Raw genomic sequence first — 15,130 nt, 5'->3', positions numbered from 1 at the left:
CCTCCTAATATATTAACAATTTCTTCATGGGCAAATAAATTACTAAAATATGATGACTAAACAGAAATCAGAAGAAACTGCTATATACCATTAAAATACAATATTTTTTAGATTCTTTTTTACAATGATAAAGTTTTGTGTGAAATTGAGTAAATATAGAGCTAAATAAGAGTTTAGAAATTTTTTTGAAATTTTATGTTTATGTTATTTACTATTTTAATTTGTATGATATATCGGCATTGAATGAGCATATCAGCCACCCTGATCTCTGGATATCGGCATCGGGCATTTAAAAAAAGACATATCGGTCGTAGGGTTGCTCCGATACCAAAAGTTTGCCTTCGGTACGATACCAGCCCAATACTAAAATCAACAAATAAAAAGCCTAAGATTTTTGATTAACACAGAAAATGATTTGATTAAAAGAACTGCATAAATCTCAGATACAAATTGTGCATTTTCCTTTATAAAAATTTCTGGATTACATGTTAAATGTTTTAATTAAATGTTATGATCAAATGGTGTTTAATGAAATCGATACATGCAGTTTTAATCAAATAAAAATATAATATTTTATTTTTGGTCAAAATGCTGCACAACAAAGCTGCACAGTATTAATGAAAACAATAATAAAAAAAATTGTCTTATTTGATTACCTGTTGCACAAGGCTGCTTGCATTTGTGATATTGCTTACAGATAATAATAATAATAATACAACCATTTAGTACTATATAATTGTTACTATCATTTTTATTACTACTTTTTGAATATTACCTTTTTATACAGTAGTTATATTTTTCTGTCTTCAATTTCACGCATCCAGTTGAATAGAGCTTTTATTTTGACAAACCTTTTGAGTTCTTCCTGTTTTTACGGGTTAGTTATATCAAGCTTCCCATTAATGCTGGGATACTCCCGTCACGACTCTCGAGCTGAAATCTCCGAGCTGCACCGGAGGAGTTCATTTAAGTGTTAACAGCCTTTTTATACTCAACACACTGCATGAAAATTAAGCACCAGCAGTGTGTGTTGCATTTTTGTGAGTGTGTACGCATGTGTGCGTGTATGTGTGTGCATGGGAATCATATGACAGAGCAGGGCTGCGATCCATTTCAAATTTTTTTATCCCCTTCCCTTGCAAACTCCGTCTCATGGACTCGGATGTACGTCGCTGCTTTGTGTGAGTGTCCACTACTGGCGGAAGACGTGCAGTGGGTTTAATGGAACACCCTTGATCACTTGGAGCATGTTGAAGGCTGATGTCAATTTGTGGAATTATTTAGTGATTTTTGCACAAGAAAACAATGTTTTCTGAGATTGATTTCAGAGGCTTATTAAATCTTGTATGTTTAATTATTATTTTTTTTTTTTTTTGTCATTTGAATGAATTGTTAGAAATGATTAATCAAGATTTACACAAACGAAAATGTTAACAATGAACAGGCTATAACTGTGTGATAAACAGTTTAAGGTAGCTACAAGTATTATGATGTTAAATCTCAATATAACTATTCTAAACTGCTTAATTGACCTATCTTCACTTCCATTATACATTAGAGTTGTGTGGGGTTTATGAAGTGCGATCTGCTTTCACATCACAATCGTGTTGCATTGTGGGAAATGGAGCTACCTGAAGCATACATCAGAGTAGGCTCGCTCCCTCGGTCAAAATCGAGGGTTTCAGGTTCTGTCAACAGAAACTTACCTCGCTCACTTAACGAAGTGGAACGGACTTCCAAAATGGCGGCGTGGAAGTGGAACCTCTTGTTCATTCTGTAGCGTGAAGCGCATGTGACTGTATATTATTTAATTAAATTACATCCTTCTGCTGTTTAATGATCACACTTGGCTATATCCAGAGGTTTTTTTAATTTTATTTTTTTAATTTTTTTTAAATCAATTGTCATTGATTTCATCTCAAATTTGTCACATCTCATATCATTTTGCTAATAACAGCGTACTGTAATATGGTACCGAAATTAGCAACAAGATGATATCGTACCGTTTACATTTTTTGGTATCCGATACTTCAGTAGTACCGGTAAACCGCGCAACCCTAATCGGTCGACCTCTAGTTTGGACATAATAGAACCGGAAGTCATGAAAATCAAATGGTTCTGATATTTTTGGTCAAAAATTATACCGGTTCTGAAAGCTGGTTCTCGGTTTCCAACCCTAGTAGATGCCAACAAAGAGAGTCTTGATTGGCATCTGCTCGCTCTTGAAAACCTTAAACAAAACAATGCAAGATTAAAAATAAATATGACCATGATTACAGTATATTAAATAGATATTGTGTTGGGTTCCCTCTTGATGTCCAGTGTTAGGCTAAATATGCAAAGCCAGTTAAGAACTTCTGTTCTAGAAGTCAGAACACAGCCAAGAACAGGCTGCTTGAACATTTAACTCATATTTAAATGGTTGGATCAGTATTCTCAGTTGTGAACAGTCTAAAGTCACACAACCTCTCCATACTGTAATGCAAGTGACTCAGACCTAGTTGCAGTGAGATGTTTCCATTTATTTATTTTTTTTTTTAATTTTTTTTTTTATGCATTCTGTATGGCTGTAATATCTTCAGAATTGTTTATTGAATAATTCATTTGCCTGACATTACAACAGCTACACACAAAACTGATAGATGGGTGTTCCAGATGTAACAGTGGTGGCAGTTCAAATATGCCAGTAGCCAAATATCTCTATGTAAACATGGAACTATTATTTTTACCTTACCTTGCACCTGGTGTGTGATCGTGTATTGTAATTTTATTTTGCTGCACTGCACCTGTTGCAAGTTAAAATTTTTATGATCTTTATGTGTGTATTTTTAGTGTTCTGTTTTTTTTCGCTCTCATTTTTATTAAAGCGCTACAACAGCAGTGTTTTCCACATGAAACCAAGTAGTTAGGACAGGATGTAGTGTACATGTGTGGTTAATTCAGAAAAGCACTTTCCAATCTTCAAGTGTCCTTAACTTTGAAGAGCCTCACTCCAATCCTAATCAAACAGTGAGCACTATCTCCTCTATTGCCCTAACCTTTACCCCCAAGCTCCAGCACACACGATACATACAGTTCATTTGAAAGTTTTTACATTTTTAACGTTGTATATTTTATATTGTTTATGTACAGTATGTGTCATCTGATTAGTCCAAAAATGCATGACCTGACAGCGAAACGAATTTACTTCCTGCAGATCAGATGTCACATAACAGCTGATGCTCTCCAGACCTTCCGGCCTGAGTGGATGGTCTACAGCTGGGGACTGTGTTTTGCTGGTTTTATTAGTGGTCGACCGATATGGGTTTTTTTAATGGTCGATGCCGATATCCAGAGAGCAGGTTGGCCGATAGGCCGATACAATGCCGATATATCACACAATTTAATATAGTAAATAACATAAATATAAAATTGCTAAACAAAACAAACAAACTCATATTTAGCACTATATTTTCTCAATTTCACACAAAACTTTAACTTTGTAAAAAATAATAAAAATAAAAATATTGTATTTTAAATGGTAGGTAGCAGTTTCTTCTGATTCTTTTGATCATCATAAAAATGTTTACATTTATTTGCACAAAGAAATTGTTAATATATTAGGAAGATGGAAATAACAGTACACACAGTAGTCCAGCAACTATGGAGGGCATGTCCACATTAGCAATCACGTGTACTCAAATAAATACTGAATCAAACCAATTGTACATACAGTGCATAGGGAATAAGACCTTTACTCATAGCACACGTGAAGCGCTTTTTCTTTAAAGTTGCACCAGAGACTATTTAGCAGAGAGCCAGTCACCTTTTAGATACAGACATCGCCTGTCAATCAACTCAAGAAAGCGCATGCGCATTAGCTATAAAGATGGGAAAATTGCAGGGTTTTTTTTTTGTTTTGTTTTTTGTAATCTGGGGTAAAGAAGCACCGTTTATGATACCAGTGTTGTCAGATTTTACTGCTGATTTGAAATCTGTTCTTTGATCGTAATCTTAACCAACCGTTTTGGAGATTTTGGTCTTTCCCCATTCCAAGTAGACTGGACTGGAAATAGCCTCCCGAGAGCATTCCAAACATGTTCAACAGTGGACTGACTTGCTAGAAAGACTTTGGTTGCACTCACACGCTCATGCACATCCAGCGCAAGCCTCAATCTCCTGACAGTTTAACTGGCCTGGATCGCCTGCTTAGATTGTCGTCATGATTTCTGAATCGGAGGAAATTTTGATCCTGAAGTTTTTGATTCTGGCTGACAGAATACGTGCTATAGAGCAAGATATTAGATGAGCACTTGACGGGAAGAAAACGCTGGATTTTCGTGAGGTTCGTGAATTGCATCTGTTTAAACGAGATATCTGCATATTTGCAAATGGTATATAATAGAAGTTTTATTGATATTTGCCTTTTATCATTGGAAAAGTTACAGGGAACTGCTGAGGAGAGACTGTTAGAATACGTGCTTCAGAGGAAGATTTATGAGCGCTCCCTAGGATGCTGGATCTGCTCAAGTTGTGTGAATTTGATTATTACACCTGAGATGTGCACATATTTGCAGATGGTATATGACATTTGTTTTATTGACATTTGCCTTTTTATCATTAGACAAGACAGTTAAAAGTGACAGGGAACTGCTGAGGAGAGACTGTTAGAATACGTGATATAGAGGTAAATAAATGAGCGCTCCACAAGATGCTGGATCTGCTCAAGTTGTGTGAGGTTGGTTTATTATTAATTAGTTTTATTGATATTTGCCTTTTTATCATTAGACAAGACAAGAAAATTACAGGGAACTGTTAAGGAGAAAGAGGGAGAATGAAACCGGCGAGCACATTAACATCATGAGCTCAAACACGTCTGTCGCGGCTCTGACATGCAGACCGTATAAATGAGACTGTTGCACACCGGTCTATTATTGTAGTAACACGATGGCACGTAACAACAAAACAAACTGTGACTGGTCGTTTACAAGTCTCAGTCACGTCACATGCAAGCAGGCTATTTTCAGCAAGAAAATCACAAGAAAAAAATCGTCCAAACTGTAAAATTTATCGGTCGATAATTTTTCGGTCGGTCGACCACTAGTTTTTATCTATTAAAGGGTGTGTTCACCCAAAAATGAAAATTCTATCATCATTTACTCACCCTCATGATATCCCAGGTGTGTATGGCTTTTCTTCAGCAGAACACATTTGAAGAAAAATAGCAAGTGGATGGTGTTCAGACTTTTGAAGCTCCAAAAATCACAGACAGTCAGCATAAACGTCATCCATACGTCTCCAGCAGTTAAATGAATGTCTTCTAACGGTGACACTTTTGGTTCGAAAATGATCAATATTTAAGCACTTTTTAACAATAAACCATCACTTCCGGTCAGCAGCGGTACTGATGCACGGTCAACACACCCGAAAGACCAGCGCTGTTTACAACTGAGTAGGAGGAAAGGACTGAAGCTTTGTTGGTTTTGGTTTAGATCTGGGTTTTTATCTGTCTCTTTACTCACAATGGTGCGTTTGTGTGCTTATCCTGGATGTCTCAACCGAGAGAAGAATGTGAGATTACATCCGTAACATGCAAACGTGAATTCATCACACGAGAGACCATGTGAACTGAGTGCTCTTGTGAATGCATATACAACTGCTGATAAGAAGCGATGGTTTATAGGTAAAAAGTACTTAAATGTTGATCTTTTTCACACCAAAAGTGATCGTGTCACTTTAGAAGACATTAACCGCTGGAGTCATATGGATGACGTTTATGCTGACTGTGTTTTGTTTTTTTTTGTAACCTACTGAGATAAGATATTTTTCTTCAAATGTGTTCTGCTGAAGAAAGAAAGTCATACACACCTGGAATTTCAAGAGGGTGAGTAAATGATGAGAGAATTTTCATTTTTGGGTGAACTTTCCATTTAATAGTAGGAATGTCATAAAATATTGATGCATCGATTATTGATCAGCACATTATTTTTTCGATAGGTTTTTGAGACATCGATATATTAACGTTAGCCGATATTTAAATTAAGCCTAATTTGTGTGTTTTCCAATTCACTGTAATTTGAAATTCCATTTAATATGGACTGGAGTAATAGCTTTGGGAGACCACAATGTGGTGATAAAACATTTACTGAAGCCAGTCACACAACGGATGAGATGTGCCATGTCATGGGTAGGACAAGGCATTCAGGACACATCGATGTGGTCCAAGTGGCAGTCAAAAGATGTGAATCTAGTCACCATACACTCAACTATTCAAACTTAGGAAGGTTTTTGTACTTCAAGAATGAACAAAGTGCCGTTGATGAGTTTACAGGTTAGTGTATGAAACTGTTGTAACTAGCTTTTCTCCATATAAGAACATTTAAAGCCAGTGGTCTTCATGACATGAATGGGTAAACTAAGCCTCATTTAAGATTTTTTCCTCTACCTAATTTGGATTATTGCAAGCTGTGCCATTGTATAAAACTCCACGGATGGAAATAGCACAAAGACCATCTTCATGGATTAGGCTAAGTTTAGGGTATTGTATGTTCAAAATTGAAATGGAGATAATGGCCCTTTTTTTCTTGAAAATTAGGACTTGTTATTGTGTTCTTGTCTGTACCAAGAGTTATAGTGAATTGAGATTATTGACATTGTACATTCAGGAAAATGACGGCATGTATCCTCAAGTATCCTCAACCAGAGTCTCTCAATACAATGGACATTTTTCAAGCTCATTACAATTTGCCATATCTAGATACAAAAGAAAATCTATATGGCAAAAAGTATATGAACAACCCCTTCTATTTAACAGGTTTGGCTATTCCAGTAATTTCTTAGAGGACAAATCTTAATGCTACAGTATACATGATATTCTAGAGATTTGTGTGCTTTCAACATGGTTGCAACAGTTTGAGGCCACTTGTCTGTTCCAGCAAGACAATGCCCCATGCACAATGAGAGGTCCATATAGAAATGGTTTGGTGTCTCTGGAGTGGAAAAACTTCAAATTCAACCCTAGTGTTCAATAGGGGTTCAATGCTGGCCTTTTTGCAGGCCAGTAAAGTTCTTCCACACCAGACTTAGTAAAACAATTCTTTATCAGCTTTGTTCACAGGATCATTGTCATGCTGGAATAGAAAAGGCCCTCCCCAAACTGTTCCAAAAATGTTAGATGCACACAGTTCTCTAGAATATCATTGAATGGTGCAGCATAAGATTTGTTTTCACCGGAACTACAGGAAAAGCCAAATATTTTAATAAAAAACCTGTTCACATACATTTCACCCTATTGAGTGAATTTGCTTCCTGGAGTAAAGCAAATTTGATATTCCAAATCTGAAGTCTAGTTCTTAACCCTGTACCTCCTACCACTTTCCTTATGCTAACCAACACTCAACCAATTTCCCTTCAAAGTAGTTTTCTCACAAAAATTATTGAATCACCAGAGCTATTTATTCACACTGAATCTTTTTTCCCCTTCTTTTACCAGTGCTGTCTTGTGAAACGAAAACATGGGGAAGCAGAACAGTAAGCTCCGCCCTGAGGTGATGCAGAACCTGTTGGAGAGCACTGACTTCACGGAGCACGAGATCCAGGAATGGTACAAGGGGTTTCTACGTGACTGTCCCAGTGGCAACCTCTCCATGGAGGAGTTTAAGAAAATCTATGGAAACTTCTTCCCTTATGGTGATGCCTCGAAATTTGCAGAGCACGTGTTCCGTACTTTTGACGCGAACGGCGACGGCACGATAGACTTTAGGGAGTTTATAATTGCACTGAGTGTCACATCACGAGGGAAGCTGGAACAGAAGCTTAAGTGGGCATTTAGCATGTATGATTTGGATGGAAACGGATACATCAGCAAGTCAGAGATGCTTGAGATCGTGCAGGTATGTCAATCTACCGAAACCTTAAAAGAATTAGCAGAAATGTTGGCACTCCATTTTAAATCCTCTTGCCTTAATGTTGAAGTCTTTGGCCAGAAACATACTCAATGCAAATGTTGCAAGCTTCTAGCTATGCCAGTATGTTTTCATGCATTTTTGGGTTCCGACCACAATTAATAATGCAAGTACGTGTTGAACACTCAACTTCGTTGCAAAGGGTGCTATAGCAGGTATTAGCGTAAACCGTCTGCTTCTATGGTCAGTTTTTTTTTTTTTTTTTTTTCTTTCAGGACAACTTGTTGCCGAGCAACAGTTTGAAGAGAATTTTGAACTTACCTGAATTTTAACACACCTGGTTTAATGGCAAAGACATTTGAAGTTGACACTATCATCCCCTTGAGTACTGAGGTTTGTTACTACCAAACCAACAAGCACATGTTAAGAGTGTTTCTGCAGGCCCTGCATTGGCGAAGTGCTCGCATTTGTGTACAGTACTTCCATTAAGTATGGCTACGTTCACACAGTCAGTGTTTGAGATTGTCAACCATATTTACTTACAGGTGTGAGTCTTGTCTCAATGTCCCATTCATACAACAGCTTTCAGAAGCAGCTTAAATACTGTATGAACGAACAACCGAAGACACAACCATATTCCAACAGCTGTAACTGTAGTGACCGTGACTTAAAGGTTCTCTCATTATTCACTTACCCTGATGCCATCCCAGATGTGTATGACTATCTTTCTTCAGCAGAACACAAATTAAGATTTTTCGAAGAAGATAGAGCTCTGTCAGTTCCTTATACAAGTAAACGGGTGCCAGCAATTTGACGGTACAAAAGTCGCATTTAGGCAGCATAAAAGTAGTCCATGCGACTCCAGTCGATCAATGAATGTCTTCTGAAGCGTATTAGTAATTGTGCAGCTCTAATTGACGCCGCGTTTTTAAATGAATGTCCAATCAAGGCGTGAGTTCATCCATCAGATCATAATTAACCAACAGCAGCTTTGAATGCTTTTTAACTGCATGCAGAGCACAGCTTTTGTGTCGCGCGGCTCGTGCCTGTAAGCAGCCAGTGGAAGGCAGCGGCAGAATCTTCAGATGACAAGCAGCTAATATATCTGTCTCCGTGAGTTAACAAAACCCCACATGAAACACATTAGACACACGCATGCACAGTGCACCTTGGCTCTCTCACATTATATGACATGACTAACAACTAACTGTCCAGTACAGGTCCATTCACACAGCACAGGTTTGCAGAAAATGTGGTTGTGAGTCCTGAAAATTTGCAGGTGTCAGTTCAGTTATAGAATATGGCTGTCACTCCCGTAAATAACTGACCTGTGTAAACGTAACCATAAATATTAACAGATCACAGTACAGGAGACACAAAAGAGAGCCCAATCCAGTCCTGCTACCCAATTCTCACATCAAATATGTTATTTCTCACTTGCAGAGTCTAGTGTTAGCAGCAAGGATAGCTATGGTGTTAGACTGTCAGGAAGCTCCTTGCTGTAAAGAGAGAGCCCAAGTCGTATTTCTGTTTCTGATGAACAGGCTTTCATCAAAAGCACTCCTTCACATAGTTATTTATACTTGCTCTGTGTAATTGGCCTGGTTTACTTTGCAGCTTTCTTGCCTCAGTTTTAGAGTTATTTTAGCAACAAGTGATTGTTCACATCTTGAAGCCCTGTCCAAACCAAGTTTGTGGTCTGCAGAGCTTTTGAAGCTTAACTGTAATTTTAGCTGCAACATACAAGAGTGAAAATGTTTATAGGGGAAAACCAGCAAATGCTATTAACAAACATTTATGATGAGCACGATAAAGGTTTTAAATTGAGTTTTTGTGTGTTTACATGCACTTTCTTAAACCAGTTATGCTTAATGAGCAAACAACTTGTGTGGTCATGTAAACACCTTAAACAGGGTTTTTATTAGTGGAAAGTCATAAACGGTTTAAGCAAAAACCAATCGGCACATGTACAAAGAGAGACCGGTAATCGGTTTGACCGTTTGTTGTTGGGTTTTTATTTTTTTTATTTTACACTTTTCCACCTAATAGGTTAAGGGGCTTTGAACAAGTGTATATTGTAACTAAAACTAATCAAATTAATTATCTGTAAACTGTGCATAATATTAGTTTTGTAAAGCAGTTCACCAGAGATTAGTGATAAATGATTGAGTTGTAAAATGTGCCTAAAAGCAGAAATAAAACAAGAATTAAAATCGGTTATCAACAAAAATATAGTGTATCCTATCGTGTTTGTCATTAAAAACCTATATCGGTCAATCTCTACATGCGTACCCTACCTTTATCAGCAACAGCTTATTTAATGTGTGCAAGTGTTGTGAGCATCACTATTTATGATGTCAAAAGCAGAGTATAACCCGATGATTTTAAGTTTTATGTAAATGCAGTTTTCTTGCATTGTCAGATCTTGAAGAGGATTTTTTGAATAAGAGGATTTTCAATGCGTTATCAGCGTATTGGTGTGCATGTAAACACTCATTTCATACACCACATATTATGCCCACCAAAAAGTCAATGTAATTATGGCATTTTTGTTCTTAAATGTGCACTCAGTAATATTTGTGTTTGTTTTATTATCTAGGGGTGGGTAAAAATATTGTATTTTCTGATGCATCACAATTTTCATTTGAATGATATCGATATCGATTCTTAAATCTCAAGATCAATCTTTTTTAGGGGCCTGGGTAGCTCAGCGAGTATTGATGCTGACTACCACCCCTGGAGTCACGAGTTCGAATCCAGGGTGTGTTGAGTGACTCCATCCAGGTCTCCTAAGCAAGCAAATTGGCCCGGTTGCACATGGGGTAACCTCCTTGTGGTCGCGATTAGTGGTTCTCGCTCTCAATGGGGCGCGTGGAAAGTTGTGCATGGATCGCGGAGAGTAGCATGAGCCTCCACATACGGAGTCTCCATGGTGTCATGCACAATGAGCCACGTGATAAGATGCGCGGATTGACAGTCTCAGAAGCGGAGGCAACTGAGACTTGTCCTCCGCCACCTTGATTAAGGTGAGTATCTGCGCCACCACGAGGACCTACTAAGTAGTTGGGCATTCCAAATTGGGAGAAAAGGGGATAAAAAAAATAAAAATAGATCTTTTTACTCAATGCGCAACCCTCGACTACAATGGGAGGGTTATAAAATGTTATTTATTGATTGAATACTTGGATTTGTTTGTTTTTGAAAGCGAAAATGATAAAAAAAAACTAAAAATATAAATAGCTAAATTAATGTTTTCGTAATGTACCTAGTTAGGTCCCCTGTATAATTAACAGCATTAGCTGGGAGATAATTTCATTCATATGTAAGCAAAAGGGACATTGTAACTGAAATATACCCAAATGAATCGATATTGAATCAAATCTAAATGGACTCAGAGAAACCTTAATCAGTACCCAACCCTAGTGTTAACACCTAGTGGCTTAAATGCAGCCTCACACAAAAACGGAAGACTTGCAATAATTGAGGGAAACATGAATTCTGCTCTCTACCAGAAAATCCTAAAGGAGAACGTCCGGTCATCAGTTCTTGAGTTGAAGCTCAAGAGCAACTGGATTATGCAGCAAGATAATGATCCAAAGCAGAGGAGTAAGTCCACCTCTGAATGGCTCAAAATTAGCTAAATTAAAGTTTTGGAGTGGCCTAGTCAAAGTCCTGACTTGAACCCAATTGAGATGCTGTGGCAGGAACGGGCAGTTCATGCTCGAAAACCCTCCAATGTGGCTGAACTAAAGCAGTTCTGCAAAGAAGAGTGGGCCAAAATTCCACCACAGCGTTGTGAAAGACTGATCTCCAGTTATGGGAAGCATTTGGTTGCAGTTGTTGCTGCTAAATGTGGCATGACCAGCTATTAAGTTTAAGGGGAACAATTAGTTTTTCACATGGGTGATTTATAGGTGTTGGATAGCTTTTTGCTTCAATTAAAAAAAAGATATATATATTTATTTGAAAACTGTATTTTGTTTACTCAGGTTCCCTTTGTTTTATGTTATCTTGTTTGAAGATCTAAAACAATTTAGTATGAAAAATACACAAAAATAGCAGAAATCAGGGAGAGGGCAAATACTTTTTCACAGCACTGAATGCTTAATGTTTTTCATCATTCAGTGATCAAAACATGAGCATGAGGTGCTGTTTCTGTTTATCTGTCTTTAGCTGTGCTCATGGTGGACTGTACGTGTGATGTTAATGCCTGTCTAAGGCATGATGGTAATGCACAGAAGCAGTGCATCAAATTGTATTCCCCAAACGACTGCGTAATCAGTAAAATTACCAAAAGAGATGAAAAGAATTGCAATGCATTGGAGTCCCAGTTCTTATGTGTGCATCAGCATGGAAACATTGTTTTTAACATTTATTTGCATGAAATGTGCAGTTAGTAGATAATCTTACCTGTTGACTTTTTGTCAGCAGAGTTGAAGATAATTATGTGGATTCTGTGTTTACTCCATTCACTCGTGTGCTGGGACTTTCTGCCTTTTCTCTAGGAGCGTTTTGTCATTACTGTTTATTTCGCACTCTCATACTGGCACCAACGCCTGTGCATTACTGACTCAAAAAGGACCCATTTGAGGCACAAATGTAATTAGAGGGGAGTATCCAACATCTGTTAAGGGTTTACACCTTGTTAACATGGTTCTACTGGATTCATTGTGGAGTTTGGTTCAGTGCAAATCATTGATATGTGTGTGGAGCTTCACTGCAACACATTTTACACACATGATGATGGTGATGTATAGTGTTAGAGTAGAATTTAGATACCTGATCACTCTGTGTTAATTAACATATCATTATCATCTTAAATGGAGTGAATCTCTTTTGTACTGTGTCTATCCCAGGCGATTTATAAGATGGTGTCATCAGTGATGAAGATGCCAGAGGATGAATCCACGCCTGAGAAGAGAACAGAGAAGATCTTCAGACAAATGGACACCAACCGAGATGGTAAACTCTTCTTTGTTAGATGCTCTAAATTTGAAAGCTGAAATTTAATTTCTCGGCCACTAGCGTCACCAAACGGTATTGCAAAAATAATCACTGTGTTCAAGCACATTCCAGAAAACTCACCCCTTGTATTGGTTGTACAAACGGATAGTCCTGTCCCAAACTCACACCACTGGTCATGCCAGTGTTGTTAGGTTGGGCTTGATGGGATGCTCAAACCGGAATGTTTTGAAGGTGCCACAGTGTTACACTTGAATTGATATCAACCTACAAATGGCTTACTTCTAGTTAACTGCATATTAAACTGGGGATGAGAGAGAATTTTCACATCGAAAGGATTACACTCTTCATCTTCAAATGAACTTGGTTGTATTAGTGCTTTCTTTTGTAAAGGATGTTTCTGTTTGTTTGTTTACTCTAACAGAAAAATGTTTAAATGCCTCATTACTTTAAAAGGTCTAGGATTAATGAATGGGTTGCAGAGCCCCATTAGTCAATGCCGTTTTTGTATGACCATCCACTTCAGGCGTGAATGAAAGGGGGGCGTGAATGAAAGATGATCAAAGGCGTGAATGAAGGGCGTGAATGAAAGATGATCAAAAACTAAAACAATGGATTAAATATAAAAAAATTACTGATTCCATGGTCTGCTGAACTTTTGCCTTGTGATCAGTCACATGGGATGGAATGTGTGTGCATGCACTTGTCTGCAGCATAAGCATATTTCACTGTGGGGATATTGATGTGCAACAAATACCACACATACACTGGATCCACTTAAACTAAATTGAGAATTAAAGGAATATTCCAAGTTCAAGACAGGTTCAGCTCAATCGACGGCATTTGTGGCATCAAAAAAATTTGACACATATCTCTCCTTTTCTTAAAAAAACAAACAAAAAAAACAGCAAAAATCGAGGTGACAGTGAGGCACTTAAAATGGAAGTAAATGGGGACCATTTTTGGAGGGTGTAAAGGCCGAAATGTCATAGCTCATAATTTTATAAAAGCACTTAAATTTTTTTCTTCTGTTAATACTCTTGTATTATTTAAGCTGTACGGTCGTTTAAATCATCGTTTAACGGGATAACTGGAAAATGTTATCACATTGAAGATCGAGAGGAACAGTCCTTGTAAGGTGTCATCACACCTCACTGAGGTATCAGTGTCTGTTCTGTACCAAATATCAAACTTCCTTTTGATTCTTGATATCTCTTTGCCTCCCCTTTGATTTCCAGGAGACTAAAGAAACAGCAGTGCCACCTGCAGACTGATACAGTACATAACAATTTTGAACATGTGAAAACTCAAGCTTAATCATTTGATTCTCTTTGTCCAATGAGAATCCTGTTGTCCGCAAGTTTTAGGAGATAAAGTTTATAATTTCGCTAATTATTTTACCTTACATATATATATATATATATATATATATATATATATATATATATATATATATATATATAGATGGATGGATGACACAATATTCAATGAATCTAGATTCTAGCTGATAAGATTTAGAACGTTCTGCCCAGAACAGAATTAGACATTTACTTTATGTATAGAGCTCTAAATCTATTAAAATGTTTAATCAAATTAATTACATGACATGCCAACAAATTAAGAGAATTAGCTGCATATAAAAACATTTGCTGAGAAAGCCTCTCTAGAACTCAAAAACGCTTGTAAGGACACATCAATGTACACATGCATCAGATGGATGCTTTTGGAGCATCTTTACTATGGTTGTGTCACGTAATAATCTGTGTTTTTTGGTCACTTTTTTAGAAATATAAACATTTTAACATATTTTTTATATAATTAATCACGCTGAATTAATAAATCGACAGCCCGCTTTATAATATAAGGTGTATTTCACACTGTGGATACATAAGAACTGGCTCAGTAGAGTAATTCGTTCTAGACTCCGTTAAAGGGTTACTTCACCCAACAATGAAAATTCTCTGATGATTTACTTAGCTTTAAGCCATCCCAGATGTGTATGACTTTCCTTCTTCAGCAGAACTGAAGTGAAGATTTTTATAAGCAGATTTCAGATCAGTTTGTCCATATAATGCATGTAAACGGGTGCCACCAGGCTGCTGGCTGTTTGACAATCCAAAAGACATATTTAGGCAGCATAAAAGTAATCCACACGACTCCAGTCGATCAATTAATGTCTTCTGAAGCAAATCGATAGGTTGGTGTAAGAAACAAATTGATAAACGTTTTTTAACTTTAAATCGTTGCTTCCGCCCAGCGCTGTATTGCTGTTTGAAATGAACTAA

At 37.3% G+C, this 15,130-nt stretch overlaps 1 protein-coding gene across 2 annotated transcripts in view; it reads left to right on the top strand.

Annotated features, from left to right (window-relative positions):
- The window catches only part of LOC127453034 (neurocalcin-delta A-like), a 71,799-nt gene that overhangs the window by 52,849 nt on the left and 3,820 nt on the right, over positions 1-15,130 (top strand). For both annotated transcript variants that reach the window (XM_051719028.1, XM_051719029.1), the window contains 2 exons: positions 7,472-7,871; positions 12,740-12,845. In XM_051719028.1, coding sequence (XP_051574988.1) covers positions 7,494-7,871; positions 12,740-12,845 — 484 coding nt within the window. In that variant the 5' untranslated portion in view covers positions 7,472-7,493. The remainder of the gene's footprint in view (positions 1-7,471; positions 7,872-12,739; positions 12,846-15,130) is intronic.

The sequence above is a fragment of the Myxocyprinus asiaticus genome, chromosome 15 (genome assembly GCF_019703515.2).
Source record: "Myxocyprinus asiaticus isolate MX2 ecotype Aquarium Trade chromosome 15, UBuf_Myxa_2, whole genome shotgun sequence".
NCBI lineage: Eukaryota > Metazoa > Chordata > Actinopteri > Cypriniformes > Catostomidae > Myxocyprinus > Myxocyprinus asiaticus.
This window is presented reverse-complemented; position numbering and strand designations above follow the sequence as displayed.